The sequence below is a fragment of the Phacochoerus africanus genome, chromosome 1, assembly GCF_016906955.1.
Source record: "Phacochoerus africanus isolate WHEZ1 chromosome 1, ROS_Pafr_v1, whole genome shotgun sequence".
NCBI lineage: Eukaryota > Metazoa > Chordata > Mammalia > Artiodactyla > Suidae > Phacochoerus > Phacochoerus africanus.
Genome location: NC_062544.1, coordinates 162228687 through 162249759, shown reverse-complemented (window position 1 = coordinate 162249759; position 21073 = coordinate 162228687). Strand labels below are relative to the sequence as shown.

Sequence of the window (21073 nt, the reverse complement as noted above, 5' to 3'; positions counted from 1 at the left end):
GACAAGGACTGATACATGTAATTGAGCAAGGCCAATGGGAGAAAACCACATCTTTCTGGACCCCATGTTGGTACCTCCCCATCTTTCAGAAAGAAAAACCCTTAAAGGACAATAGAGAAAGGGGGCTCTTCTCCCCTCTCCCAGCTGTCCTGGGAGGTATTTGCTTTTCTTCAATAGAGACTTACTTGCTTTCTGCGGAGCAAGTTCTCGGAGTTCATTCTTCGACTGCTGTGAACAAGAACCCGGATTCCGGGATCATCTTTCAGGTATCAGATCTATGTTTGAGGACGACCACCCCAGAGAGCAGTGGGGTACACAGATTTGGAGCCCAGCCTGAGCACAGGCTCCCAGGAAGGGCACAGGCGGTGAGGCCTGTGGACTGGCTTCCTCAGCTGGGTTCCTGCCCTGCCACGTGGGGTTTCCCACGCCGGGTCCCTTAATCCTCGCACCCTCCCAGCAACTCCATCCCCACTGCTCACTGAACATAATGGCCACCTGACCCCCAAAGAGCTAAGCCGTGGGCCAGGCACCTCTGCTGTGCGGTCCAGCACAAGGGGACAAGCTGGCCACTCCCTGTCTCCTCCTTGGGAACCTGAACTAATGATCCAGGAATAACCAGGCAGTTTAGGAATCCAGGGAGAAGCCAAAAATGAGTCATGAGGCCTAGTGATGGCCCTTGTTCAAACCCAGACTCCTAGCCACACCCATCCACCATGAGTACTAGGACTTGGAGGTTTGAAACCTCACTGTGCATTTAAAGAACCAAGGCTTTGGGGCCTAGGTGTTTCCTCCCCATGGGTTCCTCTATTTCATAGAGAAGCCCCCCTCCTCCCGGGACCCACAGCCATACTCACAGACTGCAGGCTGAGGCTCACAAAGGCCAGCAGTGCAGCCAGGGCCAGCAGCAGCAAGAAGCGATTTCGGAAAAGCATTATTATTTGTTCTATCTTCTCTTCATGGTTTCACCTTAAATCGGAACATATCCTGCAAAGAGAGGAGAGGCAAGAAATGTGTGCTGAGGTGGAAAACCAGGTTTGTCAACTGAAGATAATCCAATTAGCCCCGTGCTCCTGCAGGGAAGCGTGAATCCCAATCGGAGAACAATCACACATTGTTATTGATGTTTCTGCCCCCAAATAAGCCCAGCTGAGAAGGCGCCCTTTAAATGAATAAGCAGGGCCGGTCTGTGAGTGCTTCCAGCTATCTGACCTCACGGGGAAGGAGATTTTACAGCAGGGTCTTTACAAAGAAAACGGACAGGAAGTTTATCAAGCACTTACAGTGCATCAGACATACAAAATTTCTATAAGGACCAGCAGCAAATGCTTACCCCATTCTGACCCGCAACATCTAAATTTTCAACCTTGTCCTTCCTTCTTTCTTGCTCTCCTGTTGTTTAGGGCCACACCTGTGGCATTTGGAAGTTCCCAGGCTGAGGAACTGCAGCTACCAGCCTATACCACAGCCACAGCAATACCGGATCTCAGCCACATCCGTGACCTACATCAGAGCTTGTGGTGATACCAGATCCTTAACCCAATGAGTGACGCCAAGGATTGAACCCACATCCTCACGGACTCCATGTCAGATTCTTAACCCACTGAGCCACAACAGGAACTCCTAAATTTTCAACCCTTTCTGATGAACACTTTGCTAAGATGACCCTGCTTCTTTAATATCGTGACCCTGAACGTCAATTGCTGTCCCTTGCCCCATTTTTCATGCCTACAGGGATGGCTGGGGTGTGCCTCAGAGGATCTACTCCTACACTAAGTAGACCCATCAGCTCATGAGAGACCTCCCCCCATCCTGGACCACTGGGTCTATTTCAGCTGCATCCATGAGCCTACAAACCCACCCATCATCCTGATTTCCTCTGACCATGTTAGGACTGTGCAAAAGGACTTTTAAAAGATGCTGAATGAGGCTCTAAATGAATGTCCCTTGTGTGAAAAAGTGAATGGCTGCTACAGGTTTTATCCTATCAGTCTTAGATACCAAGTTTATTTCCTGATTCTCACTGGAGTTTAAAACAGAACTTGAAAATCACCATCTCTTCCGAAAAGTTTATAACTGCAGCAAGATTATATGCCATTTCAAACCTGATTTCAGTTGGCAGGACCTTTTTCTCCTTCAGATACAATAGAAAAGCAATCAGATAAAAGCTCAACTCTATGAATATGTTAAAAGCTACTGAATGATACATTTTGGGTGAGTTGTTTGGTATGTGAATTAAATCCCCACGAAGCTGATTAAAAAAAGAACACATGCAGGAAATGAAGCAAGATCCTTTGCTCCCCAGCTGCCCTTCCCCACCACCTCACCCCTACTCCAAGGGCCCTACGGGGGAGTTTGAGAGCCAGTCCTTTAAGGGACCTGTCAGATTTTCTACCACAAAAGAACATTGCCTAGAAGGCTGACTTGTACCTCACAATAACGCCTCCATGTCCAACGTCTGGCAACTCTTAGCTAACAGATCCCAACATACATCTTCAAGTGAGCACTGCTGTCCCTTTAGTCACCACTGATACCCACAGGCCAGAGCCTTGAGTTCCAAGATGATCTGCAGCTCCTCCTGGGGAGGCTCCCCTCCTGCCCTGGTGAGCACTCACCAGCCTCACCAGCACTCTGGCTAAAACAACACACCACCCTGGCTGATCCCACCCAGGATTTAATATATTTAGGACCCCAAATAAACCTTTTCCAAAATTCACATTCCCCGTGGCCTCCACCGGAGGGTGTTGGCAAAGACACGCACAGCCCCTGAAGGCAGCTCACCGGATCCGCACTCGGTAAGGGGCCAAGGCCAGGACTCCTGCCCTAAACCACCAAGGTGGCTGAGGTCACAATAAGAGAGAGCATGTGGGCCCATCTGACTGTGGGCCTGCAGGGGTTCCCTCCTGAAGCGACAAAGAGGGTGAAGCCTTCATGCTGACAAAAACCCAATCCCACAAGTAAAGCATCAAGCCTGGGTGGCTCTGGGTCCCTAGTCCAGGCGGGCGAGTTCCTTGCCTGGGCTGCCTGGGAGGCATCATGGTCCATTCTCTCGTATCCTTGACCTTGGGGATGTCCTTGGTAATGCTCATCTGATAATCTAACAGCAACCACCAGCGCTCTCCCTCTCCCCCACAAGGAAAACAACCTAAGCCAAATCCAAGTCACAGTCTCTCTACCCTTGACCCTGGGCAGGTTCTGCTGCCTGGCCAAGCTTGCCAAGGAGGGCATGGAAGGCACCAACATCCACCTGCAAACACTGGTCACAGTGTTTCCAAAGCATACCCCACCTGGGTGGCATGTTAGCGTTCCCCCACAGCAGCCTCCTCTGCCCAGCCTCCTGCCAGTTAGCCTCCAGCTTCTGCTCTGCTCCTCCAAAAGCCAGGAACTCCTAAGTGCTCAAAATCACCCATTTCCTTAGGTTTCCACTCACTGAGCACAGTGTGAGCCAAAAGCCACGTGGGGCCCTTGACATCCCCTGAGGACAGACTCAGCAATTTCTAACACGCAAGCAGAAAACCGAAACTCAAGGGCACAGGTTATTAAGTGGTGGGGATGCGATACAAAATGAGATCTGTGCCTCTATAGTTCTCTCTTATGCCTTAGAGTATCACCCCCACGTCTGCACACTGATTCTAGTTGCCACCAGAACAAATTAACTCTTGGCATGTGCCGGCTTCCTAGATATCTGAGGATGGTGGCTGGCAGCTTCTGGCTCACCAGCCTGTGCATTTTCAGCACCCTCTCAGTATCTCAGTCCTTCCAGGTTGGGTCTATTCTACTTTACAGTGACCCTCTTATAAGGGGATCCTTTTAATCTGGGGAAGGTAAGTGGGGTGTGGGGGTGGAGATTAGATCAGAGAATAGGGAGTCAGCAAATGTCTCCTTTTGGGTGGGTGTCATGCATCCCCAACAAGAAATATGCTGTGGCCTTCCTTCATACATTTCTCTCTCTTCTACTATATTACCCCCTTCTTTTGAGGCTAAGACACCTTTGGAAGGGCTCCTTTTCCTTTACATGAGTGTCCTCAAATGTCCCTGCTGGGCAGATGGCCTTCGTGGGCTTTCAGAGTTCTGTTAGGAGATGCTGCCTGGAGATGCTTCTCCAGTGGACCACAGCAGCAGCACGTGCAGAGAAAGGGCGCAGCACTCTGGAGGCAGACATACCCAGGTCAGAACCTTGAGCCCAGTGACCATGGCCCAAGTGACAACCTTTCTGAGATTCAGTTTCCTCACCTGTAAATTGGGACTAATGAGCCAGCGATGTTGTGAGAACTCAATTAAAGGCTAAGTACAATCCCAGCATATGATAGAAACTCAAAAGGAAACGCCTGTCATCAGCTTCGTTACCCACTCATCTTCTATCAGTTCACGTGGCTGCTTCTTCCCTCCTCCTGGGAAGCAGGAATCATTTGTTGGTTCCTCTGGGTATGTGGGGACTGAGGCTCACATGCTCTTGTCCCCATCCCTCCTCTGTCACTCTGGCTCAAATGCTGCCTTCAGTGCCTCACTCTGGGCCCGGGACGCCACCTTGCTGGCGCAGGAAACCACCCTCCCCTAAGGTCTGAGCCTGGTGCTGTCTCTTGCTTGTGCATCTCGGAGACCAGACTTGCCGCTGGGGTGCTCTGAATTTGGGTGTGGGAGGGTGAGAACTTTCTCTGTGCCAGGCCAGGTCTGACCCTTCAACCACTTCCTGCCTCCAGTCTCTCGGGAGACTTTCCCCCACGCTTACTGGCAGAAGAGGCCGCTAAAATTGCTACATGCACTGCCTATAGTTTTACCTAACACTGCCTTTCTACACGAGGATGAATCACCCTGGTTCAGGGCCGGCTTCAGATGAGCATTAGGTGGCAACAACTGCTTTGGCTGAGTTAAATCTCAGGCTTATAGACACATTTGATTTGTTGCATTGGGGGTCCCCAATTTGTTCATGCCTTTGTGCCTTCATGGCCTTGAGAAGTCTCTTCCCAAAATGACTTTTAAGTTGGACAAGGTATATGTTTGGCTAATGCGACAACAGCAAAAAAGCTTAAAGGAGAGTCATGACAGGTGCCTATGCATTGGAGCTGGGCCCCTTTGGCTGCTACTGAAACACTGAGACCAACATGTGAAGATGCCCAGGCGAGTGCTGGAGGATGAGGGATCACGTGGGCTGAGGTAAGCCGTCTTGGCTGAGGCTCTCTTCAAACAGCCAGCCTGCCAATCACCACACATGTGAGCAAGGCCAGCCCAGACCATCCAGCCCAGCCACACCACCCGCAGACAGGTATCAGGAGAGCCAGCCCAGACAGACAGCACTGTGTGGCCAGGCCCCAGATCACAGCAAATATAAAGGTTGTTGTTTGAAGCCAGTAAGTTTTGGGAGCTTGGTATATGTAAAGCCAAAGCTAACTGATCCAAAAATATATATATATACTTTGGGTCTTTACCAGGAAATTCTAAGCCAGGCAAGTCTAGCTCTCCATAGGCTCATCTTTCTTTTGCAGGCACCACATGCAAATTTTGCTCCATCTTGTCTAAATCCATTGATATGCTGAGTGCTTTTGGGGAAAGGGGCTATATTTAGTTCTTGATTTAAAACACTGAGGCTATGTGGGTTAACCAGATGGCTGGGATCATGTGACGGCCTCACGACTTTTAGTTTTCAGGCTGCTGACATGTCTACATATCTGTGGCTTTTCATGTGATGATACAGGCCTCCATCTGGGAACACCCACCATTGGCCCTGGGTATGCTCTGGGTTTCTGTGCCTCTGCTTTCTGACTCTCTTCTGGCAGATGCCAAGTGGCAACTAATGGTCAGGATCTCATTACTTCTACCTGTGCTAGGACCAGCCTGGTGTGCACACAGACCAGGGGTGGGGGCAGCACAATGACGCACAGTTGTGGGATAAACATGCATCTCCTCCTGAAGCTTATTCTCCTAGAAAACTTGGTGAGAAAGGTCATGATCTGTTCTTTTTACTATTTCTTTTAAATGGCTAAACAATAATGATCTAAAGCAAAATTCTCATGGCTTTGGAGTCTGTGTTTGCAGCTGGAGCTACAACCTTGGCATCTGTGTACGCATGGGTGAGTCCAACGTGGGAACCCGGTGCATGGCTCTGCCCTGGGGTGTTTCTTCACTGGGGACACTTCCTCAGTGGAAGAGACCAAGGGAAGCCCTGATACAGTGAAAAGCATGAGGCTCCAGGGTCTGGCAGATCTGTGTCAGTTCTCTGCTCTGCCACCCTCCTGACAACTTTGCTGAGTTTCAAGATCTTGAACCTTTCTTTTCTTTTTTGGCTACACCCGCAGCACGTGTAAGTTCCTAGGCCTGGGACCAAACCTGTGCCACAGTTGCGACCCAAGCTGCTATGCTGACAACACTGGATCTTTAACCTGCTGAGCCACCAGGAAACTACAGGATCCTGATCTTTAAATAGGATTGGAGATAATAGTATGAAAGAGCAGGAAGACGGTGAGGAGTAAATATCATAATATGCAAAGCAGGGATGTGCTAACCCGCCAGCTCTGCAGGAGTCATAAAGACTCCTAAACACAAAGACTCCATCATCTAAGCACAAAGATTCACCCTTTCACAAGCCACTGCTTCTGCCCCATGCTGTGGTTCCCCTTCCAAATCCTGGCTACTGGCCACTTCCCTATTCCTGGGCCCGGCTCCGTCCATCAGGGCAAGCAGCCACATCTGCAGCCCGTTCCTGGCCCCTCTAACCACGCGAGCCTTCCTTGGGGCTGACTCAGCTGTGGTGTCCCGCCTCACCACAGGTTTCCTAGCCTGGAACATCTGTCTAAACTTCTGAAGACAGGATTATTAGCCAAGGGGCTCTGTCTCTGTGGCCCAAGTTCTAGCCCCATTCTTCAGAACCCCTTTCTCCTTTTTCACCCCTAGAGAAGAGGAGGCCCACAGTCACTCTGGAAGTCAAGCATTCCTTGGGTTCCTTTCTGGCCATCTTCCTGCATATTACCTCCATGGGAGATCTGAGCTCGCATACCCCTGGGGTCTATGGCAGCTCCTCCAGATACCCCATCAGACCTGCCCAACTCATGCCAAGTGACAGCTGGGACTTGGATTACAGTAGAAGCCCCACAGCATGCTCACCCAGAGCCCCAGAAAGTAAAGTCCACGGGAAGAGTCATGGCCACATCAGCAGGATGAGACGCTGTGGGGTTACAACCTACTTTGATCCAGCTCCCAAATCTCCTAATCCTCAAACATCTCTCTCCAGTGCCATCACTTTCCATGGGAGATGCTCAACTCAATGGGGCATCATGATCAAACCCAACTCCTATAGATACTTCAGTGGAAACAACTGTTTTATGAAGCAGGCTGGACATATAACAGTTACCAGTCATCAAATGTCTACTAGGCACAGCCTTAGTCCCCTGTGCTAAACTCACATGGTAAAATATCTTACGTCTCAGAAGTAGAATTGTTACTCTGAATGCCTAATGAAGCAGCGAAAAGAAAACAAACCGAAAGCTCAGTTAATTCAACTTTACAGTAGATTTGAATAGTGAAAGAAAACTATTTCAGAATTTAATTTTGAAAAAAAGCACTAGCTAATAGGCAGTTCCATTATATTATTATGGTAAATAGCGTTGCTGAATTAAGAGGAAAAGGAATATATCAAAGGCATTTTTACAAGCCTCCATTCTACCACTAGAGATTTCCAAAGCCCAAGTCTGGCCTGATTTTCACATTGTAAAAGCTGGAAATGCCACATCTAGTGACTCTGGCCTCAGAGTCCTCTTCAAAGTGTACAGAATTTAGGGTTTTAAGCATGATCGTGACTGTTGGAAAGAAAATGTGCATTCAATTATCTCTCATTTGTGTAGTTAAAATACCATTTCTATTTACAGGAATAGAAAGATGGTATTAAAGAAAATGCTTTTGATGTATTCTATACTTTGATCTTTTTTTTTTTTTTCGGTCCTAATCATTTTGGTCTGAGTAAATACAGCATTATAATTAAAGAAAAACAAAGACCCCTCAAGTCTATAATTGTGACTAAACACAAACCAAGCAAAGGTAAAATCTACATGTTCATAGTCCTCCCTCTCCAAGGTCACCTCAAAGTAGAGTTTAATTGCAAAATCAAGATACACAGCTAAGAATAAACCAACCTTAAAGGCTGATGAGTGAGAGTAGGACAGATTCCAGAACCTCCTGGAAAGCCCAGGCAGTGGGCTAGGCACCAAGGAGACTGTGGGATCCAAGCAGTCATTACACTCCAGCTCTTCAAATCCAGCTCATGTGCGGGCTGGGCTCTGAGGGCTGAAACCAATTCATTCATCCAGTCTATCAGCTGATTCGAAATAACCTAACTCCCCAAAGCCCATTGTATCAGGCAGCATCCAAAGTGCTAGGGACACAGGACATAGGATACTGGACAGTTTCTGCCATCTCCAAGCTCGCAGCCAGAGTGTACTTATAGGAGAAAGGAAATGAGAGCTTAGAACTGCTTTAAGATATTCTGGAAGGGGGGAGTTCCCATCATGGCGCAGCGGAAACAAATCCGACCAGGAACCATGAGGTTGTGGGTTCGAAACCTTGCCTTGCACAGTGGGTTAAGGATCGGGCGTTGCCGTGAGCTGTGGTGTAGGTCGAAGACACAGATGGGATCTGGTGTTGCTGTGGCTGTGGTGTAGGCCAGTGGCTGTAGCTCTGATTCGACCCCTAGCCTGGGAACCTCCATATGCCATGGGTGGGGCCCTAAAAAAGCAAAATAAATTAATAAATAAATAAAATAAAATAAAATAAAAAGATATTTGGAAGGACAGCAGGGCAGGTCAAGGAGGAATTAATGAAACAAAATTGACAAAATGTTGACAACTGCTAAAGCTGGCTGATGAGTCCTAGAGGGCACTCCTTGCGATCTTCTGTGCTTTTGTACATGTTTGAGGTTAAAAAAAAAAGTTATAAGGGGTTTTGTTGTTGTGTTGTTGTGTTGTTGTTGTTGTTGTTGTTGTTTTAAAGGAACCTCACACTCTGGTCAGTGGAGCAGTCAGTAAAGAGACCATTAGTCCTATGAAACTAGTACCTCCAGGGGGGAAGCAGGGTTGGGGAGGGGCGGGGAACCCACCAGGGTCTAGAGAGGGTGGTAGGTTTCCTATGGAGGAGGCTCAGCCCAAGTTCAGACTTTAAGAGCAGCTTGGAGCTGGTGCATTTGTAATTCCATTTTAGGAAAACATTTGCATTTTAGGAATGAACAAAAGAAACAGCACTAAGACTGACCTGACTACTGGGGGGCAGCAGGAGAGTCTGCATCTTTGTGAGTGAGAAGAGCCAGAGCAGGGAGATGGGTTAGTCTGGGCATCACTCCACAGCTGCACATGCAGTGAGTCTGTTACGCCGGGAATGGCTGGCTGCCCAGAGGCCCAGAGGGGCTGGGCCAGGGAGCCTGCACCCCGTCCGGGTCTGCTTCTCCACAGGGAGTTTGCCTGTGGCATGGCCTGGCGTTTGCCCCCCACCTAGGTGACCCATCTCAGACCCCAAGGAACCCCACCACCAAGGGGACTAGACTGCACACCCACCGATGCCATACCCGGAGTCCCCTCTAGGCACAAAGCTATTGACTTCTAGGTTGGGGCGGGAGGTGGGGGTCTGATTCCAGGAGCCAGGCCACCAAGCAGTGCCAGCCTGGGGGACAGGCCTACATTATGGACTGACCCAAATTCTCTAGGGCCGGGGTTCTACCTTTCCCAGCACCAGCCTCCTCCAGGAATACAGGACAGGAACAGGCCCAGACGCTCCCTGTCCCTCTCAGTAGGGGTGACACTTTAAAGGATGCAATGTGCCTCCCCTGGAACATTCTGTGCTGTGCCCCCGCATCCACCCTCCTGGGCACCTCTCTCACCACATTACTCTCCTCCGGAAGAACAGCCTGTCTTCCGCCCTGGGTTGGTACAGGGTGATGGAACCCACGACAACATGATGCCCAAATGTGACATGGAGTGGCAACAGCCACCTCCTGGCTATGGGGTCACCAATGGGGAGGGGGCAATCAACACTGTAGATTGCCCCCGAAGCTGGCTCTCGCTCAGCGTGGCATCAGGCCCTGTGCTCTCCTGCCCTGCTTGCCGGGCTCACTAGGACCTGGCCACACCCCACAAAACACGCTGCAGGGCCCCGTCCTTTCATGACATGGAGTTAAGCATGTGGCTCGGGGTCAGTTGGCCTGGACTAGAGCCCTCCTCTATCTAACCCTTCCAGAGCCACAGTTGCCCCATCTATGAAATGGGAACAATCCATCTCATTGGGTGTGAAGGGCTCACAGATTAATCCATACAAGGGATACAGCTCAGTACCGGGCTCCTAATAAGCTCTCAGTAAATGTCAGCAGTGACTTCTCTTAGGGCCTAATCCCCACCACTCACACAGCGGGTACTCACACTGCTGTCTCCTCATCTCTGCGCTCACTCTAGAAATAAGACGCCTGTGCTATGGCGCCATGCCAGAACAAGTCAGATTTGAAGAGGTTTTAACCACCACCTAGTAGAAGTCCTCGGTCTGGCCAGGAGAAAGGCCAAGGGCAGGTCAGATCTGGCACAAGGCTCGAGGCTGCCCAAGGAGCCAGGACCTCGTGGCTTATAACTCTGCTTCATAATCAGAGAGTGGCAGCCAACACTCTGCCTTTGTCACGTTCTTCCTCTTTACTGCAGAGGACACATGTGGCAGGCACTCCTAACTGTCCTCCAGTGTCTATTCTCTCCTTCTTACTAAGAGAATACTCTACGTTTCAGCTGGATACCTGGCCACCCAGCTAGAGACAGTTATTTCCCAGACTCCCTTGCAACTAGTTGCCATTATGTGATCAATGAGTTGTGATTGGAAGTAATATGTGCAATTCTGGACCAAAAGGAGAGTGACTAGGAGTTCCTTTGTGGCACAACAGGTTAAGGATCCAGTGCTGTCACTGCAGCAGCTTGGGTCACTGCTGCGGGGGGTTTCAGTCCCTGGCCTGGGATCTTCCACATGTTTTGGGCTCAGACCGGAAAAAAAAAAAAAAAAAAAAAAAAGGAGAGTGCCTGAGCTACCCAACTCTGCCTCCTTCACCCCCACTCCCTGTGCTCTAAAACACTGGCATGGTGGTGAACCAGCTGTCTCAGTGCCCATGGAGACAACATCCCAGCAGATGACAAAGAAGAAGCCTGGATAACTCCATGGGGCAGGTCACCATCTCCTTGACCTCCTACCAGCTCAAACTGTTTTGGGAGAGAAACATCAATCTCACCACCTTTTGAAGTCATTGTTACTTTATTTCTGCTAGAGCAGCCAGAGCAATCTCTTAACTAGATCTCACCATGAGCTCTAAAGAACATTGGTCCTCTCCATGGGGGTTCCCTCTGTGGGGTGTGATGACTAAGCATCCACATTCATGACAAATTGCGTCAGGCAGGAAAGACTCATCACTGACCAGGCTGAACATCACACTTAGATGTGCTATAAATGAGACAGGCTCGTGGTATCCTTTGTTCAAAAAGAACTCAAACTCAAAAAGAGTTATATTTTTTTGTTTTATCTTAAACGATTCATGCATCTGTGAAGATGGTTTGGCCGTAGGTAGTTTTTAAAAAAAACCCTGATGGTATTCCCGTCATGGCGCAGCGAAAGTGAATCCGACTAGAAACCATGAGGTTGCAAGTTCGATCACTGGCCTTGCTCAGTGGGTTATGGATCCGGTGTTGCCCATGAGCTCAGATCTGGCATTGCTATGGCTGTGGCATAGGCCAGCTGCTCTGGCTCTGATTCAACCCCTAGCCTGGGAACCTCCATTTGCCGCAGGTGCGGCCCTAAAAAAAAACCCTGAAAATGCAGTGACCCACAAACATTCTTACATCATGAGTCACAGCATTAAGAACTGCTGCTCCAGGGCTCTTAATTTAGCAACTCAAAGGCATCATCAGGAAGCTAGAATCTCCCCATCTCTGGGCTCTCTGCCATCCTGTGTGTTTGATCTTGTCCCTAAGATGGTTTCCCTCAAGGATCACAGATGGTGCCCACTTTCCAGGCATCACAGTTGCTCTTGGCAACATGCAGAGGTGGAAGGGACCACCCTGCACATTTCTTGGGAAGCAAGGACGCCTTTCCCAGAGGCCTTTCAGTGCCCTTCCCCAAACACATAAGGTCCAGAACTGTATCCCAAGCTCATGCCCAAAGTGATCACCAGCACCAGGAATGGACCAATCAGGATTCAGCTCCTGGAGGAGGCCCACACAGGGAGGGAGACGGTGGAGGCCAGAACAGAACTGGAGCCTTGTAAAGTACTGGAGGGAGGGGAGGGCTGCAAAAGCCCACAGCTGGAGAGGATTTGACAACACACACAATTATTCTAAAAAATTACCCTCAAACCCAGTCATCTGATGACAGTCCCGGCCCTTTTGAGATCCAGCAATCAAAGCAGATGGAGTCATAATTATATGTTTAAGGAATATCAGTCAGTGCTGGTTTGGCTCAGGAACAGTTTAGCAGCGACAGTCAGCAGCATAGCATCCCTCAGCCTACTGACTACATGTTCTGCCAACAAGACCTTTTATTCCATATTTCACATGTGCTTAAATATGCAGCATGAATTATTTATCTATTGTTTCTTTCCCAAAAGGATTTTTCGGCAGACAATCTGCAGATTTAGTGGGGGTTTTTTCGGGGGGGAGTACACCCATGGCATATGGAAGTTCTAGGGCCAGGGACTGAATCCAAGCCACAGCTTCAGCAATGCTGGATCCTTAACCCACTCTGCTGCGCCAGGGATCAAACCTGCACTGCCACAGAGACAACGTCAGATCTTAACCCGCTGCATCACAGCAGGAACTTTCAGATTTAGTAATTTTAAATCCCTCCAATAATAAAAAGTTTTTCCTCTGGATTTGTGAGCTACCCGTACCCACCACCCTCCCCATTGAGGTTTTTTTTTCCAGCTCGACAAAGAATAAACTTGTCACGACTACTGATCATTTCTCAGGACCAGAACAAGACTGAAATAAACAATTCAGCAAGCCAGGATTTCCACTTTTATGTACTCTCCAGTGATTTTTTTTCCCCCTGACATTCAGGGAAAAGTCTGGATTCCAGCCAATTTGGCTGCTTTGCTCTTTCTTGAGTTTTAGAAGCATCACATGTGAAACTGGCATTCTTATTTTAGAATGTCAAGAGCAACGATAAGTACTTCAACAACAAAAAAAGGAGAATACGGAGTTGGCATGCCTTACCACAAAGCCCTTAAAAAATACAGCTGATTCTTTTTATTTTGCAAGCAAACTGTGTCAATGAAAAGTTTCTTAAAATGTCAAGGAAAGCACAAAAAGGATTAAATAGGCAGGGCTGTAAAACTGGAAACATAAGTGGTGTACAATTGAAGATTTCAGTGACACAGTAAAAATCTTAAAGGAAAAAAAAAAAGCTTACCAGGTCCTGAGAATCTCAGCTGTGCAAAGCAAATCAGGTGAAATTGCAGGTTGCCAAGGCCACCTGGGCTTTGTGAAAGCTGCATTTTCTATGTTAACAATACTATACAGAAATCGGATTTTGCCCTGGAGGGATACATGAACAGAATACTCATCCATGCCATAGATTGAGGCATTTCTCCCAGGGAAGCCTTTCTCAGGTTGGCAGCACACTCAGCCACAGAGCTTTGACAAAACTTTGTGTCCACTGCTGGCCCATCCATGACTCAAACCGTGGGTGAGGCATGAGGCCCCAGGTGCTCTGTGGGTCATTATCATAGTCAGTGCTGCTGGGCTGGAACTCCACTTCCCTAAAATACCTGTTAGAAAACTACTGGGGAGTTCCCATTGTGGCGCAGTGGTTATCGAATCCGACTAGGAACCATGAGGTTGCGGGTTCGGTCCCTGCCCTTGCTCAGTGGGTTAACGATCCGGCGTTGCCGTGAGCTGTGGTGTAGGTTGCAGACGCGGCTCGGATCCCACGTTGCTGTGGCTCTGGCATAGGCTGGCGGCTATAGCTCCAATTCGACCCCTAGCCTGGGAACCTCCATATGCCGCGGGAGCGGCCCAAAGAAATAGCAAAAAGACAAAAAAAAAAAAGAAAACTACTGGGTGCTTCAGTGGGAGGCTGGCAACATCAGTGTCAATAAAGAATGAGCCTTCCCCGCCAAGAAGGTGAGCGAGTGGGCAGCTACCTGCTGGAGGTGCTGTGGAGGGGCTGACATGTAGGAGCATCCACATGCTAAGATCCAAAGATTCTCTGATTCGGATGTTTTGAGAAGCTTTCAAAACTTTTTTTGGTTCCTTTGCATGTATTAAGGGACAAGTAGAGCAAAAACAGAGCTAAGAACATAGTCACACAGACTCACAGACATTTAGCTTGGAAAGAATCTGAATTGCAGTTTAATCCCAGCTCCCTTCCAACAAAATAGGGAATAACACTATAATAAGCTGCATTTAAACTGATTCAGCTTAGATTAAAATTGGAATGAAACACAAGCCTCAAAGTCAATGGTACTCATATGCACAATGGTGAAAAGCTAAAAGCATTCCCTCTAAGACCAGAAACAAGACAAGGATGCCCACTTCCACCACCTCTATTCAACACAGTACTAGAAGTCCTAGCCAGAGCAATTAGGTAAGGTTAACAATTAAAAGGCATCCAAATCAGAATGGAGTAAGTGGAGTTCCTGTTGTGGCTCAGCAGGTTATGAACCCAACCAATATCCATGAGGAAGCAGGTTTGATCCCTGGCCTTGCCCAGTGGCTTAAGGATCTGGCATTGCCACGAGCTGTGGTGGAGGTTGCAGACATGACTCAGATCCCACATTGCTGTGGCTGTGGTGTAGGCTGGTGGCTACAGATTTGATTTGACCCCTAGCCTGGGAACTTCCATATGCCACAGGTTCAACCCTAAAAAAATAAATAAATAAAACAAGAATGGACTAAGTCTCTATTTCCGGATGACATATTATACATAGAAAACCCTAAGGACTCCTCAAAAAACTGTTAGAATTAACAAAGGATTTCAGTAAAGTTGCAGTACAAAATCGATATACAAAAAATCAGTTGCCTTTCGGAGTTTCTGTTGCGGCTCAGTGGTTAGTGAACCTGACTAGCATCCATGAGGACGTGGGTTCCACCCCTGGCTTGCTTAGTGGGTTAAGGATCCAACATTGCCATGAGCTGTGATGCAGGTCGCAGATGTGGCTCGGATCCCACATTGCTGTGGCTCTGGTGTAGGCCAGTGGCTATAGCTTTGATTCAACCCCTAGCCTGGGAACCTCCATGTGTCTTTGACAAGTAAAGACAAAATAAATGGAAAGATATTCTATGTTCATGGATCAGAAGAATTAATATTGTTAATATGTCCATAACTCCCAAAGCAATCTACACATTCTATCAAAATTCCAATGGCATTTTTCCATAGAAATAGAAAAACAACCCTAGGAGTTCTCTCATGGATCAGCAGGTTAAGGATCCAGTGTTGTCACTGCTATGGCCCTGGTTACAACTGTGGCGGGGGTTCAGTCTTTGGCCTGGAAACTTCTGCATGCCATGGGAGCAGCCAAAAGAAAAAATCCTAAAATTTGTAAGGATCCGCAAAAGACCCCAAATAGCCAAAGCAATACTGAGAAAGAACAAAGCTGGCGGCATCACACTGCCTGATTTCAAGCTGTATTATAAAACTATAGTCATCCAAAAAGTATGCTATTGGCATAAACACAGATCTAGAGATTAATGGCACAGAACAGAGAGCCCAGAAATAAACACACGCATATATAGTTAATTAATTCACAACAAAACAGCCAGGAATATACAATGGGGAAAGGGTAGCCTCTTCAATAAATGGCATTAGAAAACTGTACAGGCACATGCAAAAGAATGGAACTGGATCCCTATCTCATACCAAACACAAAAATTGACTCAAAATGGATTAAAGACTTAAATGTAAGACCTGAAACGACAAAACTCCTAGAAGAGAAGATGGTGGGTAAGCTCCTCGGCAATGATTTTCTCGATTTGGACACCATAAGCAAAGGCAACAAAAGCAAAAAGAAGCAAATGGGACTATATCAAACTGGAAAGCTTCTGCATAGCAATCAAAAACAAAATGAAAAGGCAATCTATGGAGTGAGATAAAATATTTGAAAATCACATATCAAAGAAGGGATTAATATCTAAACTATATGTGAAGAACTCACACAGCTTGACAGCAAAAAAAAATCTGATTTTAAAAGGGGCAGAGGACCCAAACATTTTTCCAAAGAAACACGCAAATGGCCAAGAGGTACATGAAAAGATGTTCAGCATTACCAATGCCTATTCACACCTCCGTGTTCACCAACCTGGAAGCTCCCTACACCACACTGCTTAGAGGGTTTTTGTTTTTTGTCTTTTTAGGGCTGCACCTGTGGCATATGTAAGATTCCAGGCTAGGGGTCAAATCAGAGCTGCAGCTGCCAGCCTACGCCACCACCACAGCAATGCCAGATCCAAGCTGTGTCTGCAACCTATACCACAGCTCAGCTCAACACTGGATCCTTAACCTGCTGAGAAAGGCCAGGGATTGAACTTGCGTCCTCATGGATAATAGTCCAGTTTGTTACTGCTGAGCCATGACAGGAACTCCCTAGAGTTTTTTATAGAGGCTTTATGTAGGCAAGATTGACTATATCACTGGCCACTGATGGCTGACTGAATTCAACCTGCAGCTCTCTTCTCTCCCCCTACCTGGAGTCGAGCTGATCATTACAACTCTAATCAAGTCTTAGTCTTTTTGGCACAAGCCCCCATCCCGAAGCTATGTAGCATGCACCCTCAACTCCCTATCCCCCTGCACCTCAGCTCCACACCCCACCAGCTACCTGTCATCTCATTAGCATATAAAAGACACTGCACTCTGGAGATCCCAAGGGTTTTAGGAGCTCTGTGCCAGGAACCTGGGACAAAGACTAAATATTAATTTTTTTGCAACACCACAACAGCTAATCCAAGTACTAGAAAGTGCTAATTCTTGGAATTTTCATTAATATTAAGCTAGAGGAGTTCCCGTCGTGGCGCAGTGGTTAACAAATCCGACTAGGAACATGAGGTTGCAGGTTCGATCCCTGGCCTTGCTCAGTGGGTTAAGGATTCGGCGTTGCTGTGAGCTGTGGTATAGGTCACAGACTTGGCTCGGATCCCGAGTTGCTGTGGCTCTGGCGTGGGCCAGTGGCTACGGCTCTGATTAGACGCCTAGCCTGGGAACCTCCATATGTCACGGGAAGCGGCCCTAGAAAAAGCAAAAGGACAAAAAAAAAAAAATTAAGCTAGAATTAGCCTCTAACGACTAGCCCACTCTTCCCCAGGCTTTCCAAATACACTCATACGCTGGTCATCCTCACTGCACAGACCCCAGGGAACCCCAGAGGTTGGGTGTCTTCTCCAGGGTTATATAGCAATCGGGGATGTGGGTGGGGAGAGCCAGAGTCTGGAGCCAGCTCTCCGCCTGGCCAGTTCAGTGCTATTCCCATCACACCACACTGCCTTCTGGATGTTTTTCACAGCTGTTGAATGCTCTGGAAGCATCATAATCCCTCCAGCCAAACAACAACAAACAAAGCTGGGCACTCTTCACAATGGGACATCTGAAACTGGTGAAGCTTCTTTATATGTGACATATGATAGTTATAATCTACATTGAACAAGAGTTTGTGTGATTCTTCTGCCAAATACCTATGGAGTGAACCCCCAAGCAAACATCTAATTCAGATTTCAGTTTGGTTCCTATTTACTGGACAGACCCTGTGTCAATTCTCTGCAGAGAGTTTCATTTCTCTTCCTTGTCATTCCCAGGGTCTTTGGAGATGAAGGCCAGAAATAAACTCTGGGTGATCTGCAAGAGTTCACCCCCGAACAACCGAGCTTTTGAAGACAATGCAATGACCAGGAAAAGAAAAGGTGAAAATTTTAACGTGACTTAATGTGAAAAAGAAAAAAAAAGCATACAGAATCATATACTGTACCACTCCAATTTTTTAAAATGTATATAGATATATGATGGCAAGAAATACAAATTTTTTTTTGTCTTTTGTCTTTTTTGTTGTTGTTGTTGTTGTTGTTGTTGTTGTTGCTATTTCTTGGGCCGCTCCCGCGGCATATGGAGGTTCCCAGACTAGGGGTTGAATCGGAGCTGTAGCCACCGGCCTACGCCAGAGCCACAGCAACGTGGGATCCGAGCCGCGTCTGCAACCTACACCACAGCTCACGGCAACGCCGGATCGTTAACCCACTGAGCAAGGGCAGGGACCGAACCCGAAACCTCATGGTTCCTAGTCGGATTCGTTAACCACTGCGCCACAACGGGAACTCCCAAGAAATACAAATTTTTTAAATGACATGGCATTTCTCACCCTTCAGATGGACAAAAAAAACAGCAGATCATTCATTTCCGGTGAATGCTAATCTTGATAGGGATGAGTTCTTTCACACACCGGTTGGTGAGAGGGTTAACTGGAATGGAATTTGTGGAGAACCAGTGGTCTTATTAAAACAATAAACACACATATCCTTTGCCCCAAGAATTCACATTCTGGGTATCTCGTGTCCCAGACTGCTCACTCACGTGTACAAAGCAGCGATAGGGACAGCTCTAAAAACGTGAAAACAACCAAAACATTCACCTGTACAGGAATGGCTGGAAAATTACAATGGAACATTGTAAGGAAGAGCCTTAAAAGAAAGGTGGATTTAGGTGTGGACATGGACAGATGTCCAGAAGACAACACCCAGAGAAAACTAGATGAGAGAGAGTGCCTACAGCAGCTGATACAGGAGAATGTCATATAGATAAAAAGTGTATTTGCATATCTCCACATACATATGGAAATTTTAAGACAACATGTAAACTTACAGAAAAAGGTCTGGAAGGAGACAGCCTCCTCCCCCCACCCCCCTCCCCCATCAACAGGATGGACATTTTTTTTGGTTTTGTTTTAGCCAGGCCCAAAAGCATGCAGAAATTCTCGGGCCAAGGATCAAACCCTTGCCATAGCAGAGACAGAATCCACAGCAGAGACAATGCCAGATCCTTAATCCACTGTACCACTAGGGAACTCCATAGTCTGCTGTGGACTTTTCAGGATTTACTCACATATTTAATGCTTACTTTTTACATCACATTGTGTACAAATTTTAAAAATTTCCTACTGATAGAAGAAAATGTTATGTCGCTAAATCAAAATGAAACGCTATAATACAGCATGTACTGTTTTAACTCAATTATGTCACAAAGAAAATATGTTACCAACTGGACTGAGTGGTTTGAAACAGGGATGGGAGTGGGATTTTTATTGTTTACTCTTCAGAAGTTTGAACCTATTAACTTTTTTGGGGTTTTTTTTTTTTTTTTTTTGGCCAAGCCCACAGCATGCAGAAGTCCCCAGGCCAGGGATCAAACCTGTGCCACAGCAGTGACAATGCCAGGCCCTTTACCCATTGAGCTACCAGGGAACTCTGAGCCTATTACTATTTTTTTAAATGAATACAAATAACAATTTTTTAAAAACACTGGAAAGAGAAACTATGTCCTTAATATTACAAGTGTTTATAGTTGGGATTACAAGCAATCTTTTTTTTTTGTCTTTTGTTGTTGTTGTTGTTGTTGCTATTTCTTGGGCCGCTCCCGCGGCATATGGAGGTTCCCAGACTAGGGGTTGAATCGGAGCTGTAGCCACCGGCCTACACCAGAGCCACAGCAACACGGGATCCGAGCCACATCTGCAACCTACACCACAGCTCACGGCAACGCCGGATCGTTAACCCACTGAGCAAGGGCAGGGACCGAACCCGCAACCTCATGGTTCCTAGTCGGATTCGCTAACCACTGCGCCACGACGGGAACTCCATACAAGCAATCTTGATTTTCCTTAAAACAAACAAATTGCAAGAGAGAAGCAAGTGGTGGGATCCTAGAAGATTTCTTTTCTCATTTATAATTTTCTGCATTTTCCAAAGTTTCTTAAGTAAACATGTCTTCCTTTTAAAATCAGAAAAAAGAAAGCTGCAAAATTTATCTAAATTATTTTTAAATAATGTAGTTAAGCAAGAAGTCACAAGGGGAGGTACATGATAAAGTATAGAGACTAGTGGTTTTGAAAGCGTGTCCCCTTTCAAAGCTCAGTGCAACATGAAACTTGAAGTTTAAGAAAAATAAAAGGAGGAGTTCCCATCGTGGCACAGCAGAAACAAATTCCACTAGGAAACATGAGGTCTCGGGTTCCATCCCTGACCTCACTCAGTAGGTTAAGGATCCGGCATTGCCATGAGCTGTGGTGAAGGTCGCAAGTCACAGCTTGGATCTGGCGTTGCTGTGGCTGTAGCGTAGGCTGGCAGCTACAGCTCTGATTCAGCCCCTAGCCTGGGAACCTCCATATGCCAAGGGTGAGGCCCTGGTGAAAAAAAAAAAAAACAAAAAAGATAAAAGGAGTGTTTGGTAGAAGGGGCCTCATGCCCTACTCAATTAGAGCCCCAACGTATTGCAGAAGTCATGGTTCTAGGGACACTGTTAGGAAACACAACTCTATAGACAGATTGGGCCTCAGGAAGTTGGCGAGGGAGCGGGGGCTGGCTTGTGCTAGAATGGTCAAAGAAGACTTCAGCAGAGAGGCAGAAACTGTGGTAAAACTCAAAAGGCAGGGTGTTGGTCAGTGGGCACGCCTGATGTGAGCGGGCATTTGGAGGAGGATCAATGATGTGTGCAAAGGGCCAAGCCCAGCCGTCCCTGAACTGCTGAACTGCTTTATGCTGGGACTTAGCAGTGAACAGGGTGGAGAATGATTGGGACCAGACTAGGTTCCCGAAGGAGTAGAGAACCACAGAAAGTTTCTGAACGCTTGCATAACAGGATGAAGGTGGCATTATAGCAATGTCACTCTCTGTGGGTGGGTACACTCCTGCATATTCATTCCATCCTTGAGTTACAGCAAGAACACAGAAAACATTCTGGGCCTTGAGCTTGTTGTTAATCAACCCAAGGTTTCATCATGGCTGTGCTGCATTTGGTCAATGCTATCCTAGAAATAACCCATATTCCAAGGGCAACAGGGCTGGGAACCCCAAGCCGCAGCTCATGGTACCTCCCTGGAACCGAG

The 21073-nt window shown here is 47.3% G+C and overlaps 1 protein-coding gene across 4 annotated transcripts in view; it reads right to left on the bottom strand.

Moving 5' to 3' along the window:
* Positions 1 to 21073, bottom strand: part of PXYLP1 (2-phosphoxylose phosphatase 1) — a 75237-nt gene that overhangs the window by 40600 nt on the left and 13564 nt on the right. For 3 of the 4 annotated variants that reach the window (XM_047783539.1, XM_047783523.1, XM_047783529.1), the window contains one exon: positions 855 to 984. Coding sequence is in view for 1 of the 4 variants with exons in the window: in XM_047783555.1 (XP_047639511.1) it covers positions 859 to 932 (74 nt within the window). In the remaining 3 variants the exon portion in view is untranslated. The remainder of the gene's footprint in view (positions 1 to 854; positions 985 to 21073) is intronic. The other variant, XM_047783555.1, reaches the window with a different exon arrangement.